The following is a 25,618-nucleotide window of genomic DNA, read 5'->3' on the forward strand; positions in this document are numbered from 1 at the left end:
CACACTCACTCACAAACACACTCACATACACACTCACATACACACTCACTCACTCATACACACTCACTCACATACACACTCACATACAAACACACTTACTCACTCACTCACTAACACGTTAATTAACAATGTACTTTTTCTTACCAGAAGCAACTGGTACAAAATACAGGTCTAATCTATGATTTGGCTTTTTATGAAGACTGTACATAAAGTAACATGCCAAAATCATATAGGTCATTGAGATACCGACGGATAAAATGACAGATTAACATACGTCAATTATATTTATTTCCAGAGGTCAAATAAATACACTTGCATGTGCAAACAGATTTTTTCTCTCTCTCTCACTCATACACACACTTAGGTACTACACAGCTGTTAAAGAAACAGTAACAGAAATTGATGAGATTTATGGTGTACAAATCCAGAAATGTTATTACTTGTAAACTACAACAGCCTCATAGCTCCAGTGCAAAACTCCAGTGCAAACTCAAACAGGGCTTGGTTGTTACAGTTAATTTAAAGGGAAAAGTGATTTTTCACTGAAATATCTTTTTAAACTTCCTGTATAAATAATAAAAAAAAGAATAAAATGGTTAATTTTTCATTTTTAATTTTCATTATATATTTACAATTTCCAATGACAAAATGCTTGTTCTCAACAGCACTGCTTATTCTAATTGATCAGGGCCACACATCTTTAACCACACATACACAGACAACTTTTAGAAGACGATGTCGATACTCTTGCACATTCATGAAAGTTCCCACGTGCGGTACAATGCGACGTCTGAAACGCAAATATGACTGCATGCTCTTCATCTTGGGGAGAATCTGCTTAATTCACTTGATTCGTTTTTATGTGCAGCTTGAGGGAAGTTTAAAAAAAACAAAACAAAACAAAACAAAAAAACCCCTCCAAATCCACAGGATAAAATATAGTCTAGTATTTCTTCATTATTTGTATTTATACTTTTTTTCCCATGTACATATAATTAGTGAGTCACTAACTATGGTATCAGAACACTACAAATGAGAAATAAATAAGGCAACCAAAAAGTACAAACACTCTGTATTGCTGCTGTAGGTCCATTATATCACACAACAGCATTGTGACCATGATCAGCATTTTAACACCCATCAAATATCTATTAAATCACACGTCCTCACACTTACACTTTCAAACACATACACACTTAAATTACTCTATACTTACAAATAATTATACATTTGAACAAGATTTTTAATCCTTTCCTGCAGTGTAGATCACAACATTGGTGGAAAACTTGCATCCTGCTCAAACGATCGTGATATAATGAAATAAAGTGCTGTGATAGAACAGTCTTAAGAGGAAAGCATTCCCATTGGTTTTAAAGATAGGCCTTCAGCAAAGAAAATGCTTGATTTGTGGAACATTTAAATAAAGTATTAGAAAGGAAGAGTTTTTAGGAAACTGTGTGAAATGATGCTGTCTTTAACCCCAAACAGCCCTCATAAAATCTGCTGTAATTCAATATATTGTGTGTAGATAAATATCAACTAATGTTTAATTAACACATCCATGTTGACTTCCGCTTGGTCATTCCCACTTAAATCACCACGTTAGAAAGCTGTAACAGTACTTTATAAACTCAACTCAAGTTTTTTGAATGACTCTTTAGAGGAATAAGAAAATCTACAGGAGTTGAATTCATCAAAAAAAAACCCAAAAAAAAACACATCAGACATTATTAATACCCCAGTCTACAAATCATCCATGTTTACATAACAGCTTGCATAAAATGGAACGTCAATAAATGTTATTTTCAAAATTTTCATTTCAGTAAAATTGTACCTGGCTTTTGTCCATACAGTAGAGTTATAGAGAAACTCTTTTTTTTAAATTCATTTTATAAATCACACTATCCACTGTCACCCAGACGAGTCCAGTTTCCCTTTTGAATCTGGTTCCTCACATGTTTTTGTCCTCATGATGTTACAGGGAGTTTTTTCTTGTTACTATTGCACCTGGCTCTCGCATTAGGGATAAATTTAAAGTATATTCATGTACTGTAAAGCTGCTTTGGGACCATGTCCATTGTTAAAAAGCGCTATACGAAGAGAATTGCATCAATTTGAACTGATCATTTGCCACCTCCTGATATAGCTGACAATATAACATTACCAGTAGTTCATTATATCACGGAGAGACCTTAATTGTAGAATATAGATGCTTTAAGTATACAAGCAAGAGCAAGCTTTCTCCACACTCATGTTACACACCAAACATATTTTTTATACAGATGAAAGCATGTTCACAGTATCACACTCAGAGAATCACACATATAGAAAAGTAAAAAACAAAATAAAAAACTTTTTATGAATTACAGGAATGTTATCTTAATGAATGCAGCTGTTACTGGTTGGCAGAAAACGACAGGAGAATGATGCTAGTGTACGTTCAGCACAAAGCTTCACACTGCGGCCTGCGTGGGGTTTTGGATCATGAGAAGACGAGGATCGAACACACCAGTCAGTTAAAAAAATGTGGTAGGAAGTTTGGTCAGTTGAGTTGAGTTGGAAGCCACGTCACGCTTGAGGGATCACTGGAGTAGTCGCACTCACTGCTGGGGATAAAACACAAGAGCGGCTGTTGCTAAACTGTACAAAATACATCATAATGCTGTGCAACCGAAGGCACTTTTGTGCTGTTGACGGATCAAATACACATTCGATATAGATTAGAAGAGAAGTATGATAGCAAAAACTAAGAGTACAAACATGCAGAGGAAACACAAACACACAAACACCTTAACCTGAATTTTCCATGCAGATGACACCAATGCATTAAAATCTGCACAAATAAACAAAACAGTTACAAATAAATCAATCATGATGGATTGGAAAATAAGGAATGACACAAAAGGAGTGCCTAAACTGCTAAATATCCAGATCAGACATCGCAGGAAGCTCTGGCACCAACAATCACTTACTGTATCGCTGTCCTCATCCCCTGTGGGCAGAGACCTAGAGTCTGTAGCGTAGTGCAGAGGAGAATAAACCCAGCTCCTCTCCTCCAAAGGCTGGTTTAGGTAGTAGAGAGAGCGCAGGAGCCGGCATGACAAAGCAAGAGAGCCGAGACGTGAGAGAGAAATAGAAGACAATGCAGTAGGTGAAAGTTTGAGGCAAACAGTGATGAAAGAAAGAAAGAAGAACTACATTAAATAACCATTAAAAATCAAAATTGTGTTTTTGGATTAATGCTTGTGTTTGAACACTGTGCTAAATTCACATTTTCCCTTTTAAAACTCAGTTATTCTATGGTTTAAAAATGGTTTAAAAATGGTTGGCAATGTCAAAAAATAAATATGTGGAAATAAAAATGAAGACTTCCAAAATGTTTGTTCTACCAAAGTTTACTGGCAATTAATATTAGTAGACGTAGGCTAGATATTAGGTAGCTGTGTCCCAATTTGCATATTCAAGCATGCGATTTCCTTCTTTTATCCTTACAAACAAGTGTTATGAGGTTAATTAGTATAATTTCACTGACGACAGTTGCATGCTAATTACTTTTAACCACGAGACTGAACGTGATTGACGATGTGTCTGCGTTCATAATGAGCCGATTATACAAGAGATTGTTGAGAGTTACTGCAACTTTTTAAACGATTCCTATTTTCCCTGAACTCTAATTTCATGTCCTGACATGATTTATTTTAGTTTAATGTTTTTTACATCATAAAACCCTGCCATTTTTAACAGGGATGTATAGACTTTATATTTATCCATTGTAGGTTCCTCTAACATTCATATTAAACATTTTAATATCCTAAAATGATCATTGATTTTTTTATAGGTTTCTACACTATCAAAAATGATCAAACGTATAAAATATATAAGACTATATACACAATTAATTATAGTTTGAATATTTTCATAATGAATAAATAATAAAAACAAACTTATATATTTGAATATATTTATTTTAATTCTAATACAGTAGTGCCACTGTGCTTAGGTTCATGGCTTGTGAAATTCTGTCACATACTGACGACGTAAAACCTAAAAAAAAAAATCTTTAAAGCTAATTTTAGCATTTACCTATGCTTCAATTTTATTCAGTTGGTTGCACACACACTTGTATGTCCAAACCTTTGCTTGTTACAACCCTAAGCTTCGCATCTACTGTGTAACAGCAGTTAGTAATAAAAACAGGAAGAAGGGCAAAAGAGGGAAACAGAGCTGCTCTGATGAAATGGGAAGTGGAAAAGACTGTGGTAGTAAAGTTCACATTACAGATTTACACACTTTTAAAGAGGTGTGTGTGTGTGTGTGTGTGTGTGTGTGTGTGTGTGTGTGTGTGTGTGTGTGTGTGTGTGTGTGTGTGCGTGTGTGTTACTAATGTCTCTATTACAAAAGCACTACAGTTACAATGTTCCACAACAGGCTAGTTCACTACCTGGACTTACACTGTGGCCTCCTGTTGTATGTAATGGTCTGGCAGACACAACAGCTACCATCAGAGAACTTTAAGCAGACAGGAGAAAAGTGTGTAAGTGCGTGTGTGTGTGTGTGTGTGCATGAATGAGGCAGGGCGAGAGAGGAGAAAAAAGAAATAATGTAAGAAATGGGTGTGAATTATAATAAATAATTAATAAATGATCATACGAATATAAAACAGTCAAAAAGATAAAGAAAAAACAGATGCAGTTGTTAAAATAGTTATCTGATCATGTAGTCACGTAGAGAGAGAAGTAGAGAAAAATAAATAGAGGAACCGAGTAAGAGAAACAAATAAATAAATGAACAGGTGACTCAGGGTAGCTGATACACACAGCAAGTAGCTGGATGTTAATTATAAAACACAGTCAGGTCCAGCTGATGACTTGCTCCGAACTCCAACACTCAGAACAGCCTTTTATACCACATTGAAATATCAAATCTGTTTGTTCAGAAAGTGTTGAAGGATTATAATAATGGCATTGTTTTAAAATGTTGTTGCAAATTATAATAGCATCTAACACTAAGACTTGTAAAGCAGACATTAATATCAATCAATAATTTGTATTAAACATTATTCAAAGGATTCTCCAGTGGCAGCACTTAATAATCACAGGAAAAGCTGTAATTTATGTTGGGGGGTTTTATTGCCACAGGAAAGTCATCAGAATGGGGTTGTTTGTGGTTCGTCTGTAGCAAGACACGCTGCATTTTTATTCTGATTAACTAGAGCATGAGGGGAAAAGAAAGAGACTTTATGTCTGATATAAGTGATGAAACCGGATTGTTCCATGGATGTTCCACAACATTAAGCTTAACAATAAATGGATAAATATTGTTGTGGTACAAGAAGAATATAAAACCCTGCTGTTATTGGAAAATGATCAGCTTTATGATGGAGATTGGAAGGTAGCTCCACACTACTCCATCACTACTTATTTCCCTATTAGATCGTGTTCCTATGTGATATATTCCTTACACCATTTCTTGAGTCACGCACACAGCAGTAGACTGATGATGTGATTTCGTACAAGCTGACGGCTGAAAGTTGTATTTCTTAGCAACACGGATGACAAAAGTACTGTCGGTAACGTCATCCGTCACTGCTGATTAAGTAAGGTCATTACACAATGAGAAGACACACGTGCAATAAGAATAAACCTATCTGAGCAGAATGAACCCAGGCACGAAAATGAGACAAAACATTGCACTTTCATGCAAAGTTTACAGCACGCTATGGAACATGTGATGAAGATAGTCAGCAGGAAACATAACCGTATGTCGCATGCAGGCTAAACCAGGCAGCAGAACAAGTCACTATAGACACTGAGAATGAAAATAAATAGACAGTCCTAACAATCAAACCAGTTAAATAACTGGATGAATTGAGTTCTGTACTAACTTGTGGTTTCCAAGCCAGAGGGGGAACATACAGTTTGATAGAACTTTAATAAAGAATTGTATTTACACGATTTTCTCCTGAGCCCAAATGTAAATGAGTATCCTAGATATGCTTTGTGTTTTGTTTTGTTTTGTTTTTGCACTTGGCTAATGAGTCTAATGTAGAGTAATGGGAATCTCCCTGATTTAGATACCTTTCTGAAAAAACACACACATACACTGTGTGTTTTATTGTACTGAGTTTCACCTCAAATATCATTGTGGTTAATTAGCTTTACTTTTCCACTGAGAAAATTCTACATTTTAACCAAAGTAAATATGTGCTAGGAACATAAAAAATATTTATTTGTTAATATATCTGAACATGATTACTGGTACCTGTTCTCATTGACACAATGTAAACAAAGCAAGAGTGGCAATAATTCTGCTGCTGGCTATAAAAAGCAACAAACTGTACCACGTAGAGGAGAACCATCCTGAAATCACAGTGCATTGTTACACAATACAAAGAGCAGAATTACATCAGAAATCTGGATGATTTTATAGTTCTAGTCTTAGCTTAAACGTGAATCAGGCTAAATCCCAAATAATTTACAAAGCTTATTTAAGTTTATTACAGTATAACTGATTGTGCATGAGAAAGACCTCCATTACTATTATTTTTAGCTGTAAATTTTTAATCCTGTATTCAATTATAATGCAGAAATGTTCCTCATCTGGCTTCAGCACACTGCAGGGGAAACACTATTGTGTTAAACACACCACACGCTCACACTGGTTTCTCACCAGACTAACAACACCTGCTCCTCACACCAGCGATTCTGCAGACTGCACAGATTCACATCACATCATCACCTCCGTTCATGTCACAGATCCAATACACATAGCTGTGTTCTCTTATATTTATCATAGTTTGACAGTAAATGCAGCTTGTAATCAGGTTCCTGATTCTCAAACAGAAAAAAAAAGTGAAATTCCTGGAAAGCTCTAAACACTCGATATAAACTGTCCACAGAGAATACTATGACTAAAAGACACTTACAAAGTAGATATCAGTGATTGGCACATCATCATCCTCGTCTACAGAGGAGTGGCTGGGGCAGCCGGAGGCTTGACTAGTGCAGTCCGAGTCCACCACGATTTTAGGACTCACGGGAACTGTGGAACAGGAAGCTTCTGCACAGAGCTCCAACTCCTCACTGTCAGAATGATATGAGGAAGAAAGAGGAACAAAAGAAAAAAAAACTTTGCTTTCAATACCTTGAATAAAAAAACTGTCACACACTGTTCACAACCAACAGTGTAGGTTTGATATGTAGATATGTAGGTGAAATTCAATCACACTGAACAGCGCTGTCATCAAGTGCTCCCAACCAATCAGGTTGCAAAAAGACAGATGAGAAAAATGAACATAGAAGGCATTGTGTTGATGAAAAAGAATTTTTTATGGCAGCAATTTTAAGCTTTTTTATGTGGAATTATAAATCACTGAAATATAAATAAAATAGATTCAGATTGTGGGAGCAAATATATATAGTGGCAGCAAATTTGGGAAGTTAAATGGACTGCTCTGGATTTTTTTTAGAGAATTAAACATGTATGTTTTTAAAGACCTTTTGCACCATGAAAAATCAGGTTTTCCACCGGCCCTTAAGCAACTATAAAACATCCAGTGTTACACTAATACGTACCTTGTCTCTGGAGAAGGTTGTGGTGCTATGAGCGTAGGCTCGCTGTCTTGTCTTTTCAACTCCACCTCTACTGTGATGGTCTGCTGATCTTCCTCCTGTGTCCTACAGTTACACCAGTAGAGGGTGCATGTTACTGTACATTCAGCAAAGCATCATTCAAGAACTAATGAGACTAAATAATGGAGTGTAACATGGGTTAGAATGCCTCTGTCTGTGTAAATAAATTGATATAGAAAGAGTCATTTTTTCTTACAGGAATGAAACCGAGTCAAAACAACTTACGTTCCGTCTTGGCTAGACTGGGTGTGTCTCCTGGAAGAGAAAACAAAAACAGCATTGTAACAGACTACAAAGACTGTGTGTGTGTGTGTGTGTGTGTGTGTGTGTGTGTGTGTGTGTGTGTGTGTGTGTGTTTGTGTGTGTGTGTGTGTGTGTGTTATGAGTTGGTTACCTGTAGCGGGGTTGCTCAGAGGTGTCAGATGGGGAGCGTTCTGGAATGGAGAGAGAGGTGGTGGAGGAGAGTGTGGTGGCAATGGAGGCTGTGGTGGCATCCTCAAATGATGGAGGTGTGCAGGGAAGAACATCTGAGCGACCTGAGAGGGAGAGGGAGAGAGAGAGAGAGGGAGAGAGAGAGAGATAGTTAAAATACAATTTATCATTTATCTTGTTTATTCAGAGTAATTAGGAAATGTTAGCAACACTTCAGGTCTGTATAATATCATTAAACTGAATAATATATGATATTAAAAACAAATCAGGCAAACTAAAATTCTTATAAAAGCATTAAGGAATCAGCTATAATGCTCAAATATTAACACGTCTATAAGCACATTAGGGAAAAATGCTCCCACACTTTGGCTCTGTGTTTAAGCAAAATAGTGTTGATTCAAAACTTGCGTCACTTTGAACCGCACCCTTAACAAAACACAAACCCCATTCAGACATATTTACACAGGCTGTCATGCTGTGTACAGCATGTGTCAACCAGAAAGTGCAAGCATTTCCCTGCCTGGCTGAAAATGTGGACATATACCTTCGTCCTCCAGTGTGGGGAAGCTGCGAGCCCCTCGAAGGTCGTAAATGTTGTTGTCTCTCTCAGAGGGAAGCTGGCTGATCGACCATGCAGCTCCAGGCCCTGAGTATTTGGGCATAGCCAGGCTTCCTCGGCCACGCTTTGAGGGAGAAGACCTCAAGGCTGACAACAAAAACAGGAGTGTTGTTATGAAAGAAAAAAAAACATGACATTCAATGACATGACAGGATCATCTGTGACATCATTTGTATCTGATGTTTTACATTGGAGGAATAAGGATAACAGAAAAAAGGATTTTATAGTAAACTTTAGGCACTTTGTTGGCAAACGTCTGCTAAACGTCATCGGGGTGGAGGAACAGAAGACGTTAGAAAAAAAAAGAAAGAAATAAAGAAAAATATTTGTCCTTAACAGAGAAAAAAATCTTTGTCATATATACTCATTGTCGGCTGAGGATCACCTCAATACCTACACATTGACAGCTTTGTGAGTAGAAATGCCTTTTTGATAAGATAGGTCAGTGGTCAGGTTTGTGCTGCCAGAATAGACATAGTAACTCAAATAATCTGAAGTAGAGCCTGATGGGGTCTTCTGCTGTTGTAGTCTATCCACCTCAAAGTTTGACATGTTGGGAATTCTGCTTTGCTGCTTTTTAAGGGACCAAAACGTAGTTGGACAAAACAAAATTCTAACTGAAATGGTCATTTTTAATAGTTGTAAAAGCTAAGCAGCCATCGACTGCCTTAAGGCTGGACGCTATAGACATCATCAGATGCTGGGATTCTTTCATGGGGGATGTTCTTCATTAACTTTATTACAGGTGTCTTCAGTTCCTCATTGTTCTTGTGGTGGTTTGTGGTGGCATGCTCAATTGGTTTCAGATCAGGTGACTGACCTAGCCATTGCATACACTGCTGTTGTAATGCTTCAGGTCACTGTCCATCTGCACAGTAAACATGGCATCCGATAACGCTGACCTGACTGTGATCAATCAGTTCATAATTAATCAATTAAGTTTGCAGACTTACAGGAGGTCTTCCGAAATACTGTGCTGCTCATAAATCTGAAGAATCTGTCTGCATAGAAAGAAGGTCGGTGCACAGACACTGTGTCCTAAAAAACAAATATCTAAGAGTTAGAAAACTGGAATTTCTTTAATATGAAAATATAATTGAACAATCTAAACAAAATGGAACTTGTATATTCAATGATGATGCATATTCAATGTTTCAGACACAGGCTATACCTGGAAAGTGGTAGGCTGTCATTAAAAGTATCCATCATGCTTATATTTTTGATTATTGTTTTCAACTAGACTATTTTACTGACATAAATTTGGGTTATTCTACTATCATATTTTAGATAAATCTTTATTGCTTCAACCAGAACTGCAGTACAATTACAAGTATGGGTTGATATTTTGTACGTTGAGGCATATAATTGTCATTCTTTGTGATTTATGGATCTAATTAAATACGTTCGAAAAAAGAAAAGGCCCACTGGAAGTTGTCATTGTTGTCAGAATTCTTTTTTTTTTCATTTTATTTATTAGCCTATTTACTGTTGTGACCTGTCACTGGACATAATTTAACATATTTTGAAAGTAAGTGCATTTTTCAAAACCTTTCCTTATAGAACAATTTTGCTATTTGCACTTCAAATATTACCCATAGGCATATTTATGTTGAGGTATGATGTATATACGGGTATGCAATATTTGTCCATCACACACTTCCTGAACAACTAAGTCTTTTTCATGTGTGAAATTGACAATGTAGGACACAACATGTGTTTAAAAAACTAAAAGCTAACCTCTTTCTATCCCTTCTTTTTGAATCTGAGTCGTACTAGTTTCAACCACTGTTGGATAAATGGCTTTGTTAAGGTGTAAATGAAGTGACACTCATTCAGGTTCAGATGCAGGCAAATGCATAACAGTGCATACTGAGGAAGTGGCACAGTCTCACAGCTGAGCCTGTGAAGCGTTCAGCTATAAATAAAAGAACTGGGTGAGAGACTTTAACAGAAAGAGCTGTTTCTATACATCCTTTTGTTGTAATAAAAACAGTAAAACTGAACTCAGCTAAAGGTCCAGTACTGATTATTATATATACCAGTGGTTGTTAATTAAAGTGGGTCTGTATTTTTGTCTCCAATGGTGGAAATCACACCCCACCATTATCAAAGCTATTATACTGTATTATTAATTATTGTATTATCTTTATATTATTATTATTATATTGTTTTATATGTATAACTTATATTGTTATTTGGCTGGTTACATCATTTATAGGCTTATGTCGACCAAATTTTGCTCTGTATATGGAATGTTCAAACAGAAAAATGCTCCATGTCTCCAGTCAATCTATTTAATACATTTAAATAAATGTGCTTAATAGTTGAAATAAATTTATCATATATTTAAATGGGTTTCTGGTTGCACAATGTCTGAGAACCTTAATCTACTCGCTTGACGCATACACGCAGGAAGGACGGTGGCTTCACGGCCAAGGTAAAGACCACAGATTGTTCAGACAGGGTGTGCTGTTAAAGCATTAACCTTCGTACAGACCAGCAACATCGCAACTTAACAATCACTCTAATGCCACATTGTAGTAAAAACAGTAAGTAACTAAGTAAGTAAGTAAGTAACCCAGAATTCAAATGACTACTGACTCTAATAGTGTATAAATTGCAAGAAATAAAGGACTTCAATACCCACCCCGTCATGAACGAGAGCTTTCCATGTGTGTTCTAATTTCTTTATTAACCTGAAACAAAAATAACGATCGGTAAGCTTTGCTGTATAAACACACAGCTTGTAAATTATACTGATGAGATATGGGTGAAATTCTGTTATTTGTTAGTTCAGGTCTCGGTAAATCCTGAAAATCCCAGAGAAAAGCAGAAAATCTGACATCTGACTGTGTTACCTGTAGGACTGCAGGATGTCAATGATGCCAATGTACAGCAACAGACGCTCTCCTTTACTGTTCACTGCTGGGATGCCTCCCATCCTGTGGGGAAAAATAAGTGGTGTTTACTCTGTTATAGAAAAAAGCCAGTGTTTATATGACTTTGACAGACACATTGGTTTTTACAAAGAGTTGTTGCTGGCTAGATGTAGCGTGCAGATTTCTTCCCATCAGATTAGGTTTCATGTGGCTTAATGTTTATTTACTACTGTGCATGTTAGAATGGACTGATTTCTGCTACTAGCCAATAAAAACATTATGAATAATATACATTGTTTGATGGTAACCACAGGGAGAAGGAGATGGGGAGATGGTGGTGTTGAGCTGTAGGGGTTGATGTTTGCTGTAAAACTTACACACTCCAGTATGCACCATGGTGTGTTTGACTGCACTGTAATTGTCTCCACAATTTATGACAGCATTTTTAATTACTCCCTAATGATCATTATTACAAGTTTTTTTTTTATTTGCCAGTTTAAGAAAATTTGATCTTTATTTCAGTCAAAATGTTCAGAATATTTCTACTTCTGCTAAAAATGGGCCGTTTTTTAAGAGGATGTGTCCTAAGAATGAAAATTGTGTCAGGAGATTTCTGTGAGGAAGGAGGCCTGGCCTCCAAGAGTCGGTAAAAACATCTATGCTGTGTTTATTTGTTTTATTTGGATAATTACTTATACTCCAAAGTAAAAACAAAGCATTCCAATTTAAAATTCATAAAAGCTGAGATGTCTGGTGTCCTAAGTGCAAGTGCTCACGTGTCGTCAGTGTCGATGTCCTTTCCGCAGGCTGAGGCTCCCTGGATGGACTCCATGGCTGTGGTGTAGAGGGCTTTCTGTGCTGGTGGTCTCTTCCCGTCACTGCTACTCGGAGAGCCCTCGATGTTCTGCTCCCTCTCAGCCTGGTCGAGGTTATGAAGCCCCAGCAACAAACTGTAATCCATGATCTTAAAACTCTCCAGCACCTACAAGTCAAACAGACGACCACAGAGAAACATTGAGTAAGTTAAGAAAGAGTCTGTTTATATAGTCTTAGACTATATAAACAGATAGATGGCAGGCAGAATAACCCAAAATGTCTTTGAGACTATTATCTTTAGCCTGCAAACTGAAAAGCAACCAAAAAAGCATTTTGATTCACATCAATTCTATAAACAAAGGAACAAAGGGAGAGGTTTTGAGTACACACACACACAAACACACACACACCCACACACACATCAGGTAAACTGATTAGTTTATTTTGGCCGGTGACAAATGATACGACTGTGTAACACAACATCAATAAGTTATATCACTGTAAAGTGACACTTCAATGAGGTAAGACCATCTCATTTATCAGGCCTTCATTTCTCTGTCCTCACATCCTCAGACGTAGGAGCTAAGACACAAGGGACATGAGGAAAAGGAATGTAGCACTGAGCAATGAGAGACAATGAGAAGCACTTGAAGGGTTTAAGAGCTGTAATAGAGGTGTTACATTTCAGTGTGAAAGGGCCTCTGCATTGCACAGGTTAGTGATTACACCATATTACACCCACACACTCAACCGGTCTACAGAAAACACTGCACATTTTCTGTTCTCCACATCACTGTTTTTGTTGTAATGTATGAACAATATTGATTAATATTTAACCTCCTGTAAAACATAAAGTATGGTTGTACTGTATGATGTTTTCAGGTGTTCTGGTTGCTGCCCTGAATGTTTTTTTTTTTGCAACATAATGTGATCTCCCTTCCTAAGACCAAATGCGGCCGGTGGCTTGCCTCGATTTCTTAAAATTTTCTTTCAAATTCTTTCAAAAACATTGCATTTTTTCCTTTCACCTGATGGTGGCAGCAGCCTACATTAACACAGTTAGCTACAACGCAAAAGTGAAATTCAGTCATGAAGTTAATAGTGAGAAGACACAATTTTAAACAAACTGGAAACCATTAAGCAGTGAAAATTCGATTCAATAAATTAATTAAAAAAATAGATTCAATTAATTTGATCATAATTTTTCTTTCATGATTTTTCTTTTTTCATTGAATGGGTTTTTGATACACATGTTGTGCATGCAGAGCTGTGATTCTTTTCACCACGGATGAAAACGTGTGCTTATATGAGTTACTAGATCCTTCCGAGCAACACAAAAATTTAACCCCCTCCTCACCAAGCAATCTCTCTGGAGCGTCTTGACAAGGGCATTGTAAGTGTCAACATCCAGCATCAGGCCCTCAGGAATGTCCTGCATGAAGTCGAGGTCTTTAAATGTTGGCTTTGCCTTCTCTCGCTCCTTTTTCGAGGCCCGGCGCTTGTATGTAGAGCCCTTTAGGTCGTATTTAAGGTGCATGCGTACCACCCTGGGCAGGATGTTGTTCATGACAACCACTCGGATGTTCTTTCCTCCGGATTGCACGCAGTACAAGCCGAAAAACTTGGGCAGCAGTGTGCGAGGGTTCTGGTTAAGGTTCTGTAGGACGAGCAACATTACAAATACACATTACACATATGTATACCATTGACATAGACAATACTTTTTGGGTCACAGGTGAGCATTAATTAATTTTATTAAAACACCTATATTGCAATTTCCTGCTATAATAATGATTACATGTTTGAATAGAACCATGAGAAAAAGTGCTACCATTTTCTGCCAAAACACCCCTTAAACAAATTACAAACCACTTCAAGTTAGGACAGGCTCCTGATTAATAAAGTAATTATTCATGTCAGTGTTTCTGTTCTTCTGCTAATTATGTCATGTCATGATAGTCATGATTCACTGGTGTTGTTAATTAACCTGTGTTAATAAATGCACTCAATGTGTAATGAGCCACTTCCAAGTTTTGAGCGAGGCGACACGTGCAGCCCGGTCTCACATACCACATTTATTCACTTAGCAATTTCGAATTTATTATTCAGTACAAATAATACTGAATGCAGAAAAATTTGCTGCCTAAAAAACAAAAAAAACAAAAACGCTGGTATTTGCTTAATTCTGGACCATTAATAAAATTACTATTATCAAAAATATTCAAAAATAACTTTTCATATCACTCAAATCCTGACACTGGGCTGTTTATGTTGAATCGAGTGTGTTATGCTCTGAAAAGCACAAAAACTGTGTGACCGTTACTTGTTGCCAGAATCATGACTAATTCATGTGGAGTCATGTGGTCTATAACCAGACGAGAATTGGTTTTACTTTATCATCAGCCAGCAGCTTGCATCCTACAGAAGGCTGAGCTGAGCCACAGCCATCAATTCACCCAGCTCTCCATCTACCATCACAAGCAGTGCTCCTGGCATGTGAATGCCTGCTAACCGCTTAAATGCAGAAACACGAGAACAGCTAAAATAAAAATGCCATTTGTATGTTAATGGTGCCTGCTAATTTTATTATTCGGCTAATGGGTACACATACGCCCTCGAGGAACAAAGCAAGAAATAACCCCCCACCCCCCGAAAATAGCAGAAACAACTCAAAACATCAGTAACAACAGCTTTACTAAGAACACTGCTTACTAAATGAAATCATTACTGAGATTTTAAGAAGCCCAACTAACTAAAGTTGTTTTTTTTTTTTTAAATAAGAAAATCTGCTCATTTATTTTCACTGACATTTTGAAGCAAGGACTAAAATTCTTTAACAATTTCACTGCACCTCAATAACCTCCACCTCCAGAAATAGTGCGATATCAAAGAGCACCCTGAAGGAAACATCAAAAACGCAGGCCAATCAGCGAGCTCACCATGTAATACCCAGGCAGAAGCTTCTGTAGGAACTCCGCCTCCTTGTGCAAGACAGTCTTGATGATGAACTCGTCATCCTTGGTGACATAGAACACAGAACCGCTGGCTCCCGGGTTCGACAACTCGATCAGCGGCTCGTTACATAGAGAGTACTGCAAAGGACAAACAAAGCCAAAACCACTAGTATGAAATATAGCTAAAAAAATAGACACATGAACACATGAATGCATATCCTAAGTGCAAAGACATTTTGTTTTGAATAAACAACAGGCGGACTTTAGTTTTAACCTTAAATATAACATCATATAATAAGCTCAGGAACAGAAGGGAAAGAAATGGGCAAACTTAAGTGTCAACTTGCGCTTCAAGATAAACGACAAGGGGAAAAAAAATCTGAAAATGAATCAGAAATTCTCAGTGTGACGTCTGGCACATGGTCCAAAAATGAGTCACTGAGTGGGAGAAACAAGTCACCCAGAGCGAGCCATCCAAACTCAACACACACACATTAATAATTTCCAGACAAAAAGAAAAACCATGACATATGAACACAGCCAACAAAAATGCAAAACTCAGCTCACACTAAACAAGTACCAAGCTGATGATGCTGATTTATATTTGCCTTTTTGTAGGCACAAATGCGACTGTTGTTGCAGATGGACATAGTGTGTTCAGCTTTCCAAACCTCTAATTAGAAATGGCACCGAATACATACGACGTAAATAATGTACGATTAATCAGTTTAAATCAGTGTGGTTGCGTTCTCGGTTCTGATCGAGGTGTTGATCGTGTTTCTGTAACGGCAGCAGCTCTGACTGCATTTCTGTCTGTAAATAAAGTCACAGATTTATATATACACATACAGTATTTATACAACACTCCGCTATTTTGATAGATTGGTGGCATTCCAAGGGTTCTTACATTTATTATAACCGCACCGAGACATCAGGTATCGTGTGTGTATCGTATCACTTATGTGTCTGTCACACAAAATTCCACTTCCTAGTCCGAAACTGTTAGTACGGAAGTATTAGAGATATATGACTTTTGACTTTTATCAGAGGTTTATCAGCTAAAGTTGTAAAGAAAGACCTTTAACAGGAAGACAATATACAATATACAGATCTACGTGAGTGGGCTAGCCGATGTTTCATAAAGTCAGCGTGGTTTCTTTGGGATTTATTTCCACTAGCTGAGCAAAAATAAACAGAACAGGGCCATATTGCATCCAATAGGTCAGTCACTCAGTATTAATATCTTGTTTTTAGAACTGTGTTCTTGTTGTGCAGAGCGATCAGACTTAACACACCTCTCAGTTCTTACCAGATAATCATCGGGGCGAATCCCAAACAGCTCCCTGAAGTAACGGAAAGCCACAGGGGCATATGTCTTGAAACGGAAGTCGGGATAGTGGTGGGCCGGCGTCAGGTTGCTCCCCTCGCTACAATACAAATAAATCTAAATGTATTTATTGTATATAGCAGAAATATCTAAAAAAAAAACATCGCTTGAACCAATGAACCAACAATATGGAAAACACCCTGTGGATTAGCTTGAATAAATGACTTAGTTTCAAAACCAAATCTGACGCTGTTCATCCAGCCCATTTTATATCTTCATCTAAAGTCATTTCTTTGTGGCTGCATGTTAATTAGTATTAATATTACTTTCAGTACCCTTTTAATTAATGCTGTGCTCTGCAGAAGTAAAAAGGATCTCCATCTCATATTAAGGTTTCTGTCTCTCAATTCTGTTTCTCTTTGTGCCGGTCTTTCTATGTCTCTTTCTCTGTGTCTTTCTCCATTTGTCTATCTTTCTGCATGTCTCACTCAGTCTCCATCTCTCTCCTTCTTTCTCTCTTTGTCTGCTTGTGTATTGTGTAATTGTCACTGCGAGTCTCTCTCTCTCTCTCTGTTTGTCTGCTCCATCTTTTAGTGACGGTCAGTGTGCCTCTGTCTCTGTTTATCTGTGGTTATGTGTGTCTCAGTTTATTCTCTTGCCTTTCAGTAAATGGAATGTGAGACAGCATGTGTAATTTATGTAGCTGTGCTTCTGAAGGATTTGGGAGTACGTTCCTAGCTTCACGGCTTACTATACAGTAAATGCTAAGTAAATCTGATTCTGTAATCAAGAACAGTTGTAGTCCACAATATGATATGAGAAAGACAACAAAATATGTCTGTGCCCTAGGAGTGAAAATGAATGCTTACCTGGGAAAGAAGATGCTCTCCACTACGTAGAAGTCCTGCATGAGGACGTCTCTCTCGGGCTTGGAGCTCAGATTGCCCACCGTGTAGCCGATACCAAGCTGGATGGCTCCTTTCAGTGCTGATGATGTGGTCTGAGGAAAAAAGAGACAGAGGTAATGATCACAACCTGAAGTGACCAGAGAAAAAAAGCAGCAAGACAAATGACGTCCGAAGTAACATTTGTGTCTGAATGGTACAGAAAAATCTTTAAAAGCAGCACCTTCTTGTATGTCGTCTCTCCAGAAGCGTCCACCCCTCTGTGTCCGATCTTTTTCCCGAGGCCTGGCTGGCCTGAAGATGATGCCATCTAACAGGGAGATTGAACATATCAGCACCACATCGTGTCCTTTTTAAGACAGTTATCTGCTGTGGTGATTATTTACTGCAAAAAGACAAGCCAGATAATTCGTACCTCTGAGATGAAAGCATTTCTGACAGCATCTGTGCAATAGAAAGAAAGAAAAAAGACACTAATTAATTTACTTTTCCTTTAACTGCTGGCCAGGTGTCAGCCAGGACGAATCAGATGCTACAGAGAGAGGGTTAATTCATGCTTTATTCCTCCTTCTCTTCTCACACCATGGAGGGAATCTGTTTCTCATCGCAGATCACATGACCATGTTATAAGGAGATGCTGTCGTTTCTCACCTCCTGTGTTTCTTCTGTCTCTAAGTTGATCCAAACAGAATCTGCCACTAAAATTAGCCAGGTTTTGGGGAAAGGTTAAACGTCACACCACAAAGTCTCATCTAATGTGTCATCAATAAACGGATATAAAACCGTAAGGTGATTATGGCTGTGTCTCATTTTACAGATGATTCACAGAGATCTCTACTCCCTTGATACAGGTTTCCTGTTCTATCCTATTGTGTTAACAGTTCCAGTAAAATCCCACTGCAACAGTGAAGTGACTCTGCCAAGCTTCGCTCTTCATCATTTTAATCCATAAAATAAATACAAACGTAATGCCAAAAAGTATTTTTATTGGCCTAGCAACATCTCTGCATTTTGTGTGAGGATCTACGAATATGCATAACACAAATAGAATAACATCTGACATCCTCCTGTAGTTAAATGTAAGTAAACTCATTTGAATAATACAAGCAAGTAATTTAACAGTAGCCAGGATTTTCAGAATATACCTATATATCTGTAACAGCTAACGCACGTCACACAATATACACCAACTGATAAACCGATAAAAAACACACATCGATTCATCGACAACCGATGAAGTTTATGATGGAATCTCCAGTGTAAGCACTTTAACTGTTTATTTAACTGTTTAACTTCAGGACAGAGACAAAAAGACATTAGCAGGGATCAACTGTACAGAACTCTTTTAAATTGATAACGATGATGAATTAGTTTCATGGATGTTCCACATCATTATATGGGCAAAAAAGATCAACATGCAATTCTAGAAGAAATAAAAATGTTAGCATCTCTACACTTAACATATATGAGAAAATATTATCTTCTTCTTCTTCTTCTTCTTCTTCTTATTATTATTATTATTAATATTCAAAAAATATTAAATTAAATTTTAAATTTTATAATATTAAATACTAAATATTATAAGAAAATAATATAGTTTCTGGAGGTATGTGTCTTTGAGTATGTGTATTTGTTTAACAAGCAACTAAAATTCTAAAGTCATCAAAAGCCAGCAATATTATGACACCTTCATCTCATTAATCTGTTGTTTGTGATCACTGACCATTAAAACACACATCATCTGTGAACTGGAATAACCACAAACTGTTAGTGAGGATGAAAGCCTCTCGATTCCCTCGGGGTCTGAGCCTCGTCACCACCCAGACGAGCCTCACAAACTCCCTTTCACCACGTTTCCATGGCTCCCTGATTGAGGTCAACATGCATTTTTCTGAGTTTGCACGTGTTCATGGACTCAACATACACGCGCATCCTTCCACAGTCTAAATAGGGCCTTTGCTACATCGCAATTCAGTACATAAGCACATGCGGAGAGCAAGCATAGGGCAAAACAAAGAGGGATGTGTGGGATGATGCAGCAAAAGAGGCCTCTCTATCTAAAGGCTCCGTGGTGAATGTGAATGCTTTAGACAAGAATCCCAGGAATAACAGCTGCAGATAGCAGTGGGAAATAAAACAAAAATATAATATCAAAGCATTTCTTCCATACAAAATGCATACTATTACCGTTTAATACAGCTAATGCTTTATTTTAAAAAAAAATAAAAAAATAAAAAAAAAACTTTATTTAATGATTAATTAATTAAAAAGAAATGATTGAAATAGAGCTAGTGTTCCAACTGGCCATTCGCCCATGTATTTATTTATTAATTTAAAGACCACAATCCTGCAGTACATTTTGCGGACGGTATTCAACCTCTATTCATATATATTCCTCATGTATTTTTATTGATAACAGATTTACAGACAAAAATGCACACTGTTCTGCATAGTTTACTATACAGTTTATTATTTAAAAAAAGTGTCTTTTGCATCCTATTTTTCTTTCAGTGAAAAAAAAATGGAGGAGCAAAAATGGATTTCTCTGTTACCACCTATGTATCTAAATACCCAGCTTTATAAACATGCAGTTTTCACCCCATCTAAAAAGATTGCAGCAGCTGATTTATGTTATAGATACAGTATACACAAAAGCAAGGCTTGTACTAACTGTCTATCACAGTGACACAAAAGACCAACCCCAGACAAAGCTGTCAACAAAATTAATCGACTCAAATGGGATTTAAATGCCTTGCTTCTAGACTACGCATTTGGATAGGAGCCGAGCTGGAGAGGAAAGTCACGACCCTGGTAATTGATTCTGACTGCACCAGTGTCACCAGTAGTTTGATTACTATCTTCATTTTCTCAGGGTGTACAAGCAAGTAGAACAGCCTTCACAACAAGGGACTACTTGGCATTACAAGGCAATATTGCCCAGAAATGGGATGGTCATATTTTGGAATGATCATCTGACTAATCTGTGCACTGAAATCTGGTTATTTGGCTTTTATGCCACTGACTAAGGCTTAAGAATCTGTCATCAGTACACATATATCCGACTGCACTGTCTAACCAAAACAAGACTGCTTTACACTCAGACATTCACTATCATGAGTGTGTATTAGGAAAGAATAAATCACTCAGCTGCGATGCTAAAGTAAAATAATCAAAGCCCTCAAATGGATAATTTTCCACAAGTTTTCAACATCAATTTTGTTTTATTCCTTTTGTACCACAGCTTTCAAGCAATCAAAAATGATCTTTTTTAGTTACGTATCATGCTTTTTAACTCTTCAAACTCTTTTTTCCCCTTTTAGACTTAGACAGAAATAAGCAGCTTGTCATGATATAGAGAATAGAAAAAAACTCAAAGACTTTCAACAACGTTGCTGTATAAGACATTATAAAGGTGCTAAAATAAACACCTGACTGACTGAATCTGACAAGAGGAAAAGTACAGACTCACACCCTTCTATATATAACAGTGAGGATAACTTCCCAAGTGACTATGAACTGGTGTGATCACAGTCTTTCTATAATATTCTTAAAAATAAGGAATTTCTCAAACTAAACTAAGGCCCATTACGAGACATTTTAAAGTACTGTACTAATCCCATCGCTGAATATCAAAAAAATGTATAATAAGTTAATTCCAGAATCTACATTTATCTAAAATACTCTATTTCATTACGTGGACCTTGTACAGTATTACAAAGTGGCAGTAATCTCATGAAAAGAAGCTAAGAGCAAAAGGGTTACACAGAAATAATCCAATAATTCAGTTGAAAGCGGTCCTCAGTGAACAGACGCTTGTGTTTTGAGAGTCTAGCACTCCACCCTTAACCAGCGAAGTGTACTTCACATATTCTACACACTTGTTCCTTATTTTTAAATATTTAGAAAAGAAAGTTGACTTTAAAAACATAAAAGACTAGACCTGAATGGATTGTGCTACCTACAACTCAAACGTACGTTGTTTAATCCATAATCAAAAAGCTCCTGTTCATTTCTGGTTGAGATAAATCAGAAGATGACGCTGTGGAGTTCCACTTCAATCAGGTTATAGTGGGCACAGGTTTTCCCAAATCTAGACATGTGAAGTCTGGAACAACATTGTTTGGTCTGAACAATCTCAAGTTCTGTTTCAACATGCAAATGTGAGGGTCGGAATTTAGTGTCAGCAATTTGGTGGTGGTGGTATGGTTAGGAAATGTTTCCTTGACTCCATTGGTTCCATTAAACCCAATGAAAAATTGTCTGAATAACTGAATTATCTAAGTACCAGCTCTGATAATGTGCATCATTTTATAATGTACATCCTTTTACAATTTCCCATTTTATAATGGCTACATCCAACATGATATTGCCCCATGTCAAGCTCAAACTGGTTCCATGAACAAATTCACTATACGCCAGTGACCTCTCTAGTCTCTTTTTTATCCCCAGTCTCTAGTTCTCCCCAGTTCAAAAACAAGTACCTATGGGAATGAGGTACAACAGAAGATTCACAGCAAAAATTTACAGCTGGCAAATCGGCAACGATCCAACATGGTTGATATTCCCACAGGTTGTTGATTCTGTGCACATCAATTTTTACAAAATTAACAAAATTAGCATTTTCTTCATTTAACATCTATTCACTAGATTATCATTCAGCATGTGTAATTATAACCATTTACATGTTACTACAATGTTCAAAATTAAAATAATCTGAAATGAGCATCTGTCCGACAACACTTGCTAGTTTAAATAAACTGTGATGCTAAAGAGGCAAAGCTCTCTCTTTGAATGTAGTCAAACTTTCAGAACATGATCAACCCTGACAACTAACCAACTAATTAACTAACTCGTGGATATGTTTCTTATTCTGAGAGCATGGTTTTGAAGAACAGATTTGACAGACAGACTTTAAAAAAGTCTTCCCTCTCGGCTAACCGTAATTCTACCATGTTCTTCTAGAAATAATTAACAACGCCTCTTGTTTTGGAGCTATCAGATTATCAGAAACTGTCTGTTGGGCTGTTGGGGAAATAGAACAGTGCATAATGAGCCATGAAAATAACACTTCTGCACTGTGAATTCTAAACATCAGGATGAGAGAGAAACATGATCTGTTCTCGAGATGTCTTCACATAGAAAACATTGGCTGTAAGATCCTCTGAGATGGCCAAAATGGCCTCGGTGTTAGGACAAAGCCAGACATGGCCTGCAATCCTCTCACTGCATGAGTAAATCTCTCAGTGCAGATCACGTGGTGAATGAAGAGAGCCTGCAAATGACAGCAGATGGGGATGATAAGATGCTTGACTGTGAGTCGTCAGTGGAGGAGCCACTTACAGCAAAACAGGCAGGTTTTTCTTTCTCGTTTTCTGCACTTAATTATAATGTCACGAGACAATAAATGAGGCATCAGTATCTCAAAATTTTACATGATATATAAACACACCATGGCTATGCTTCACCATCCCCATTTGAGAACCACACTCATTTATTTAACAGACACATCCAGAATGAGTCTCACTTTCTGTTAAACATAAATAGGAGTCTATGTTGTAGACTACATGCAAGGCTCAGCTCTGTCAATAACTCAAGTAAATAGTTATTGACAGAAGTGCTTTGTGTACTGTAATCCCTGAGGTATTTTTAAAATCTTGGTCTTTTCTTCCATAGAAGAGTATTGTAACATCTTGTGTAGGCTTCTTTTGAAAAGAACTTTAATAACTAAAATAAATTACAGAATATTTTAAGAGATGTAACGTAAATACAAGCTGTACTAACTCCAAAATGTAATGCACAAATTTAATTCCTTTCCTTCACAACAACTGTGTGACTATACAGATTATATATATATATATATATATATATATATATATATATATATATATATATATATATATAGATAGATAGATATAGATATAGATAGATAGAAGTGTGCATGCTTCACTCTTATTTTTTAACCCAAACTGATTTAGCACTTTGTCTATATTTAATAAGATAACTGTATCCATTCTGGTTTAAAATGAGAGTACAGTATTTTTGTATCGTTTTTAACACGATGGCAACAACAACAACAACAACAATAATAGTAGTAGTAGTAGTAGTAGTAGTAATAATAATAATAATAATAATAATAATAATAATAATAATAATATACAGATCCATTACTTTTGTAAATGTGCATAACTTATAACAGTCACAACAAGACTGTCCCAATTTTATTATCCAAACAAAGGACTAAACAATTTAATTACAAAAAGGAACCGATGTGGATCAGTGGGACATCTGGTAAATAGCCAGTGGCTTCGTGCTGTCATTTAGCACCAGCTAGCTACAAGCTAACCAGTTGTCATTATTTAGACACATAGAGATGATTGTTTAATGAATTAAATAATCAAATACTGACTTTGTCTGAAAAGCCAAAAATGCAAAATAGAATAAAACTCTACCTGCAGAGATAATGAGTGCTCTCACAGCTAGCAGGCTAAGTCATGTGAGCTAGCTGAGTTAGCATCACTAACGGTTTACAGCACCGCTGCTGTCAGGTGTAACGTTACACTTCGGGACAAATTTGTCACGATTTTGCTCCTAGACTTAAATTCTGTATTGAGAGATGATGTGTTCATCAATGTTTCTGATATATATCAAGGTCACCTGGATCCATTGCTTGGCTGTCACCGACCCCAAACTCCGGTTCGTCTCCGGATAACGGGCTGCCATCCTCGGCCTCAGCCAGGCTGCTCGCCCCGTCGGCTGCCGCCTCCATCACTGGTCCTATAGCAGAAAGCGCGTGAGCTCGTGCCGCTGTCCTGCAGTCTTACCGGACTGTGACCGTTAGCAGCGCGAGCGCATAGTGAAACGAGCTGGATGTGACCACGCGCTCTACTTGTTTCTTCTGCACTGCCATGTAGCGCTTTCAGGCTTTTTCTTTGAATCAGATTCCTGTAATAAGCAGCGTGAAGAAAACACCGAATATTCGTCTGATGCTTGGTGAACAGTGCTCTCTATTGGCCGCATATCACACACACACACACACACACACACACACACACACACACACACACACACACACACACACACACACACACACACACACACACACACACACACACACACACACAAACAGAGAGACACACACACTGACACACACACAAACACGTGGCTTCTTTCTGACAGTGTATGATGGGGGTCTCATGGCCCATTTCTCCATTCATCTGATTGTGGTAGCAGACTGTGTTTACAGCTAAAATGTAGTAGATTAAAAGTGGGGTCTCCGATGTTTGAGAAATGCTTCAGAAAACTGAGTCGGGACGACAAACTAAACAAAAATGAGCAGAAATTGGTTTTAACATTGACATGGAGGATAAAAACAAAGAAAGAAAGCGAAGAAAGGCTCCTGAGCTAAACACGTTATTGACTCAGGAAACTCCAATATGTGAATATGCGCGCCTTTCTTCACTTTCGTTGTTTTTATCCTCCATGTTAATGTTAAAACCGCTTTCTGCTAATGTCACACATGCACTGAACACTCTCTCTGCCCATATTGACAAGACCCGCCCCTTTCTGCTCATTGGCTACACGTTTGTTTTGATTTTTGTTTAGTCTGTCGTTCCGACTCAGTTTTCTGAAGCATTTCTCAAACATCGGAGACCCTACCTTTAAGTGACAAGGTGAAATTAAGTCATGGATACAAACAAAAACCTTTAAGTTGTAAGTGAGAAATAACTGTAAAGAGACATGGAATTGGCCATGTATAAAAATATTCAGAGGACAGGAGGGGAAAACTGAGGGAGCCATCCTGAGAAAACCATCTTCATAGGTATTTCTGTGCTACAGTGAATAAGGGACTCGGGGTACAGGGCAGGGGTGACCCTGGAAAGGCAAGGCAAGGCAAGTTTATTTGTATAGCACATTTCATACACAGAGGTCATTCAAAGTGCTTTACATAGAAATTAGAAAACAGTTTATAAAAGAGAAAAAGAAATATATATGAAAAATAAGAAACACGATAAAATCATAACAAAAATAAATAACAATTAAAGAAAATAAATGTGA

At 37.3% G+C, this 25,618-nt stretch overlaps 1 protein-coding gene across 4 annotated transcripts; it reads right to left on the reverse strand.

The window, feature by feature from the left end:
- Positions 1–595: 595 nt before the first annotated feature.
- Positions 596–24,586, reverse strand: pip5k1ca (phosphatidylinositol-4-phosphate 5-kinase, type I, gamma a). Of its 4 annotated transcripts, none has more exons than XM_047810194.1 (18): positions 24,218–24,586; positions 17,979–18,007; positions 17,787–17,873; positions 17,528–17,658; positions 16,641–16,758; positions 15,317–15,469; positions 13,735–14,034; positions 12,338–12,543; positions 11,541–11,624; positions 11,330–11,378; positions 9,636–9,720; positions 8,608–8,769; positions 8,026–8,167; positions 7,857–7,886; positions 7,575–7,676; positions 6,926–7,082; positions 2,973–3,062; positions 596–2,603 (listed from the first exon to the last, which is right to left on the reverse strand). In XM_047810194.1, exons 1-18 carry the CDS (start codon positions 24,327–24,329, stop codon positions 2,601–2,603), a joined length of 2,040 nt encoding a protein of 679 aa, XP_047666150.1. In that variant the 5' UTR covers positions 24,330–24,586; the 3' UTR covers positions 596–2,600. The 4 variants fall into 4 exon arrangements, with proteins under 4 accessions (XP_047666150.1, XP_027025806.2, XP_047666152.1 ...); XM_027170005.2 differs by having other exon boundaries at positions 596–2,606; XM_047810196.1 differs by lacking the exon at positions 2,973–3,062 and having other exon boundaries at positions 24,218–24,585.
- Positions 24,587–25,618: the final 1,032 nt, after the last annotated feature.

The sequence above is a fragment of the Tachysurus fulvidraco genome, chromosome 2 (assembly GCF_022655615.1).
Source record: "Tachysurus fulvidraco isolate hzauxx_2018 chromosome 2, HZAU_PFXX_2.0, whole genome shotgun sequence".
In the NCBI taxonomy this organism is placed as follows: Eukaryota; Metazoa; Chordata; class Actinopteri; order Siluriformes; family Bagridae; genus Tachysurus; species Tachysurus fulvidraco.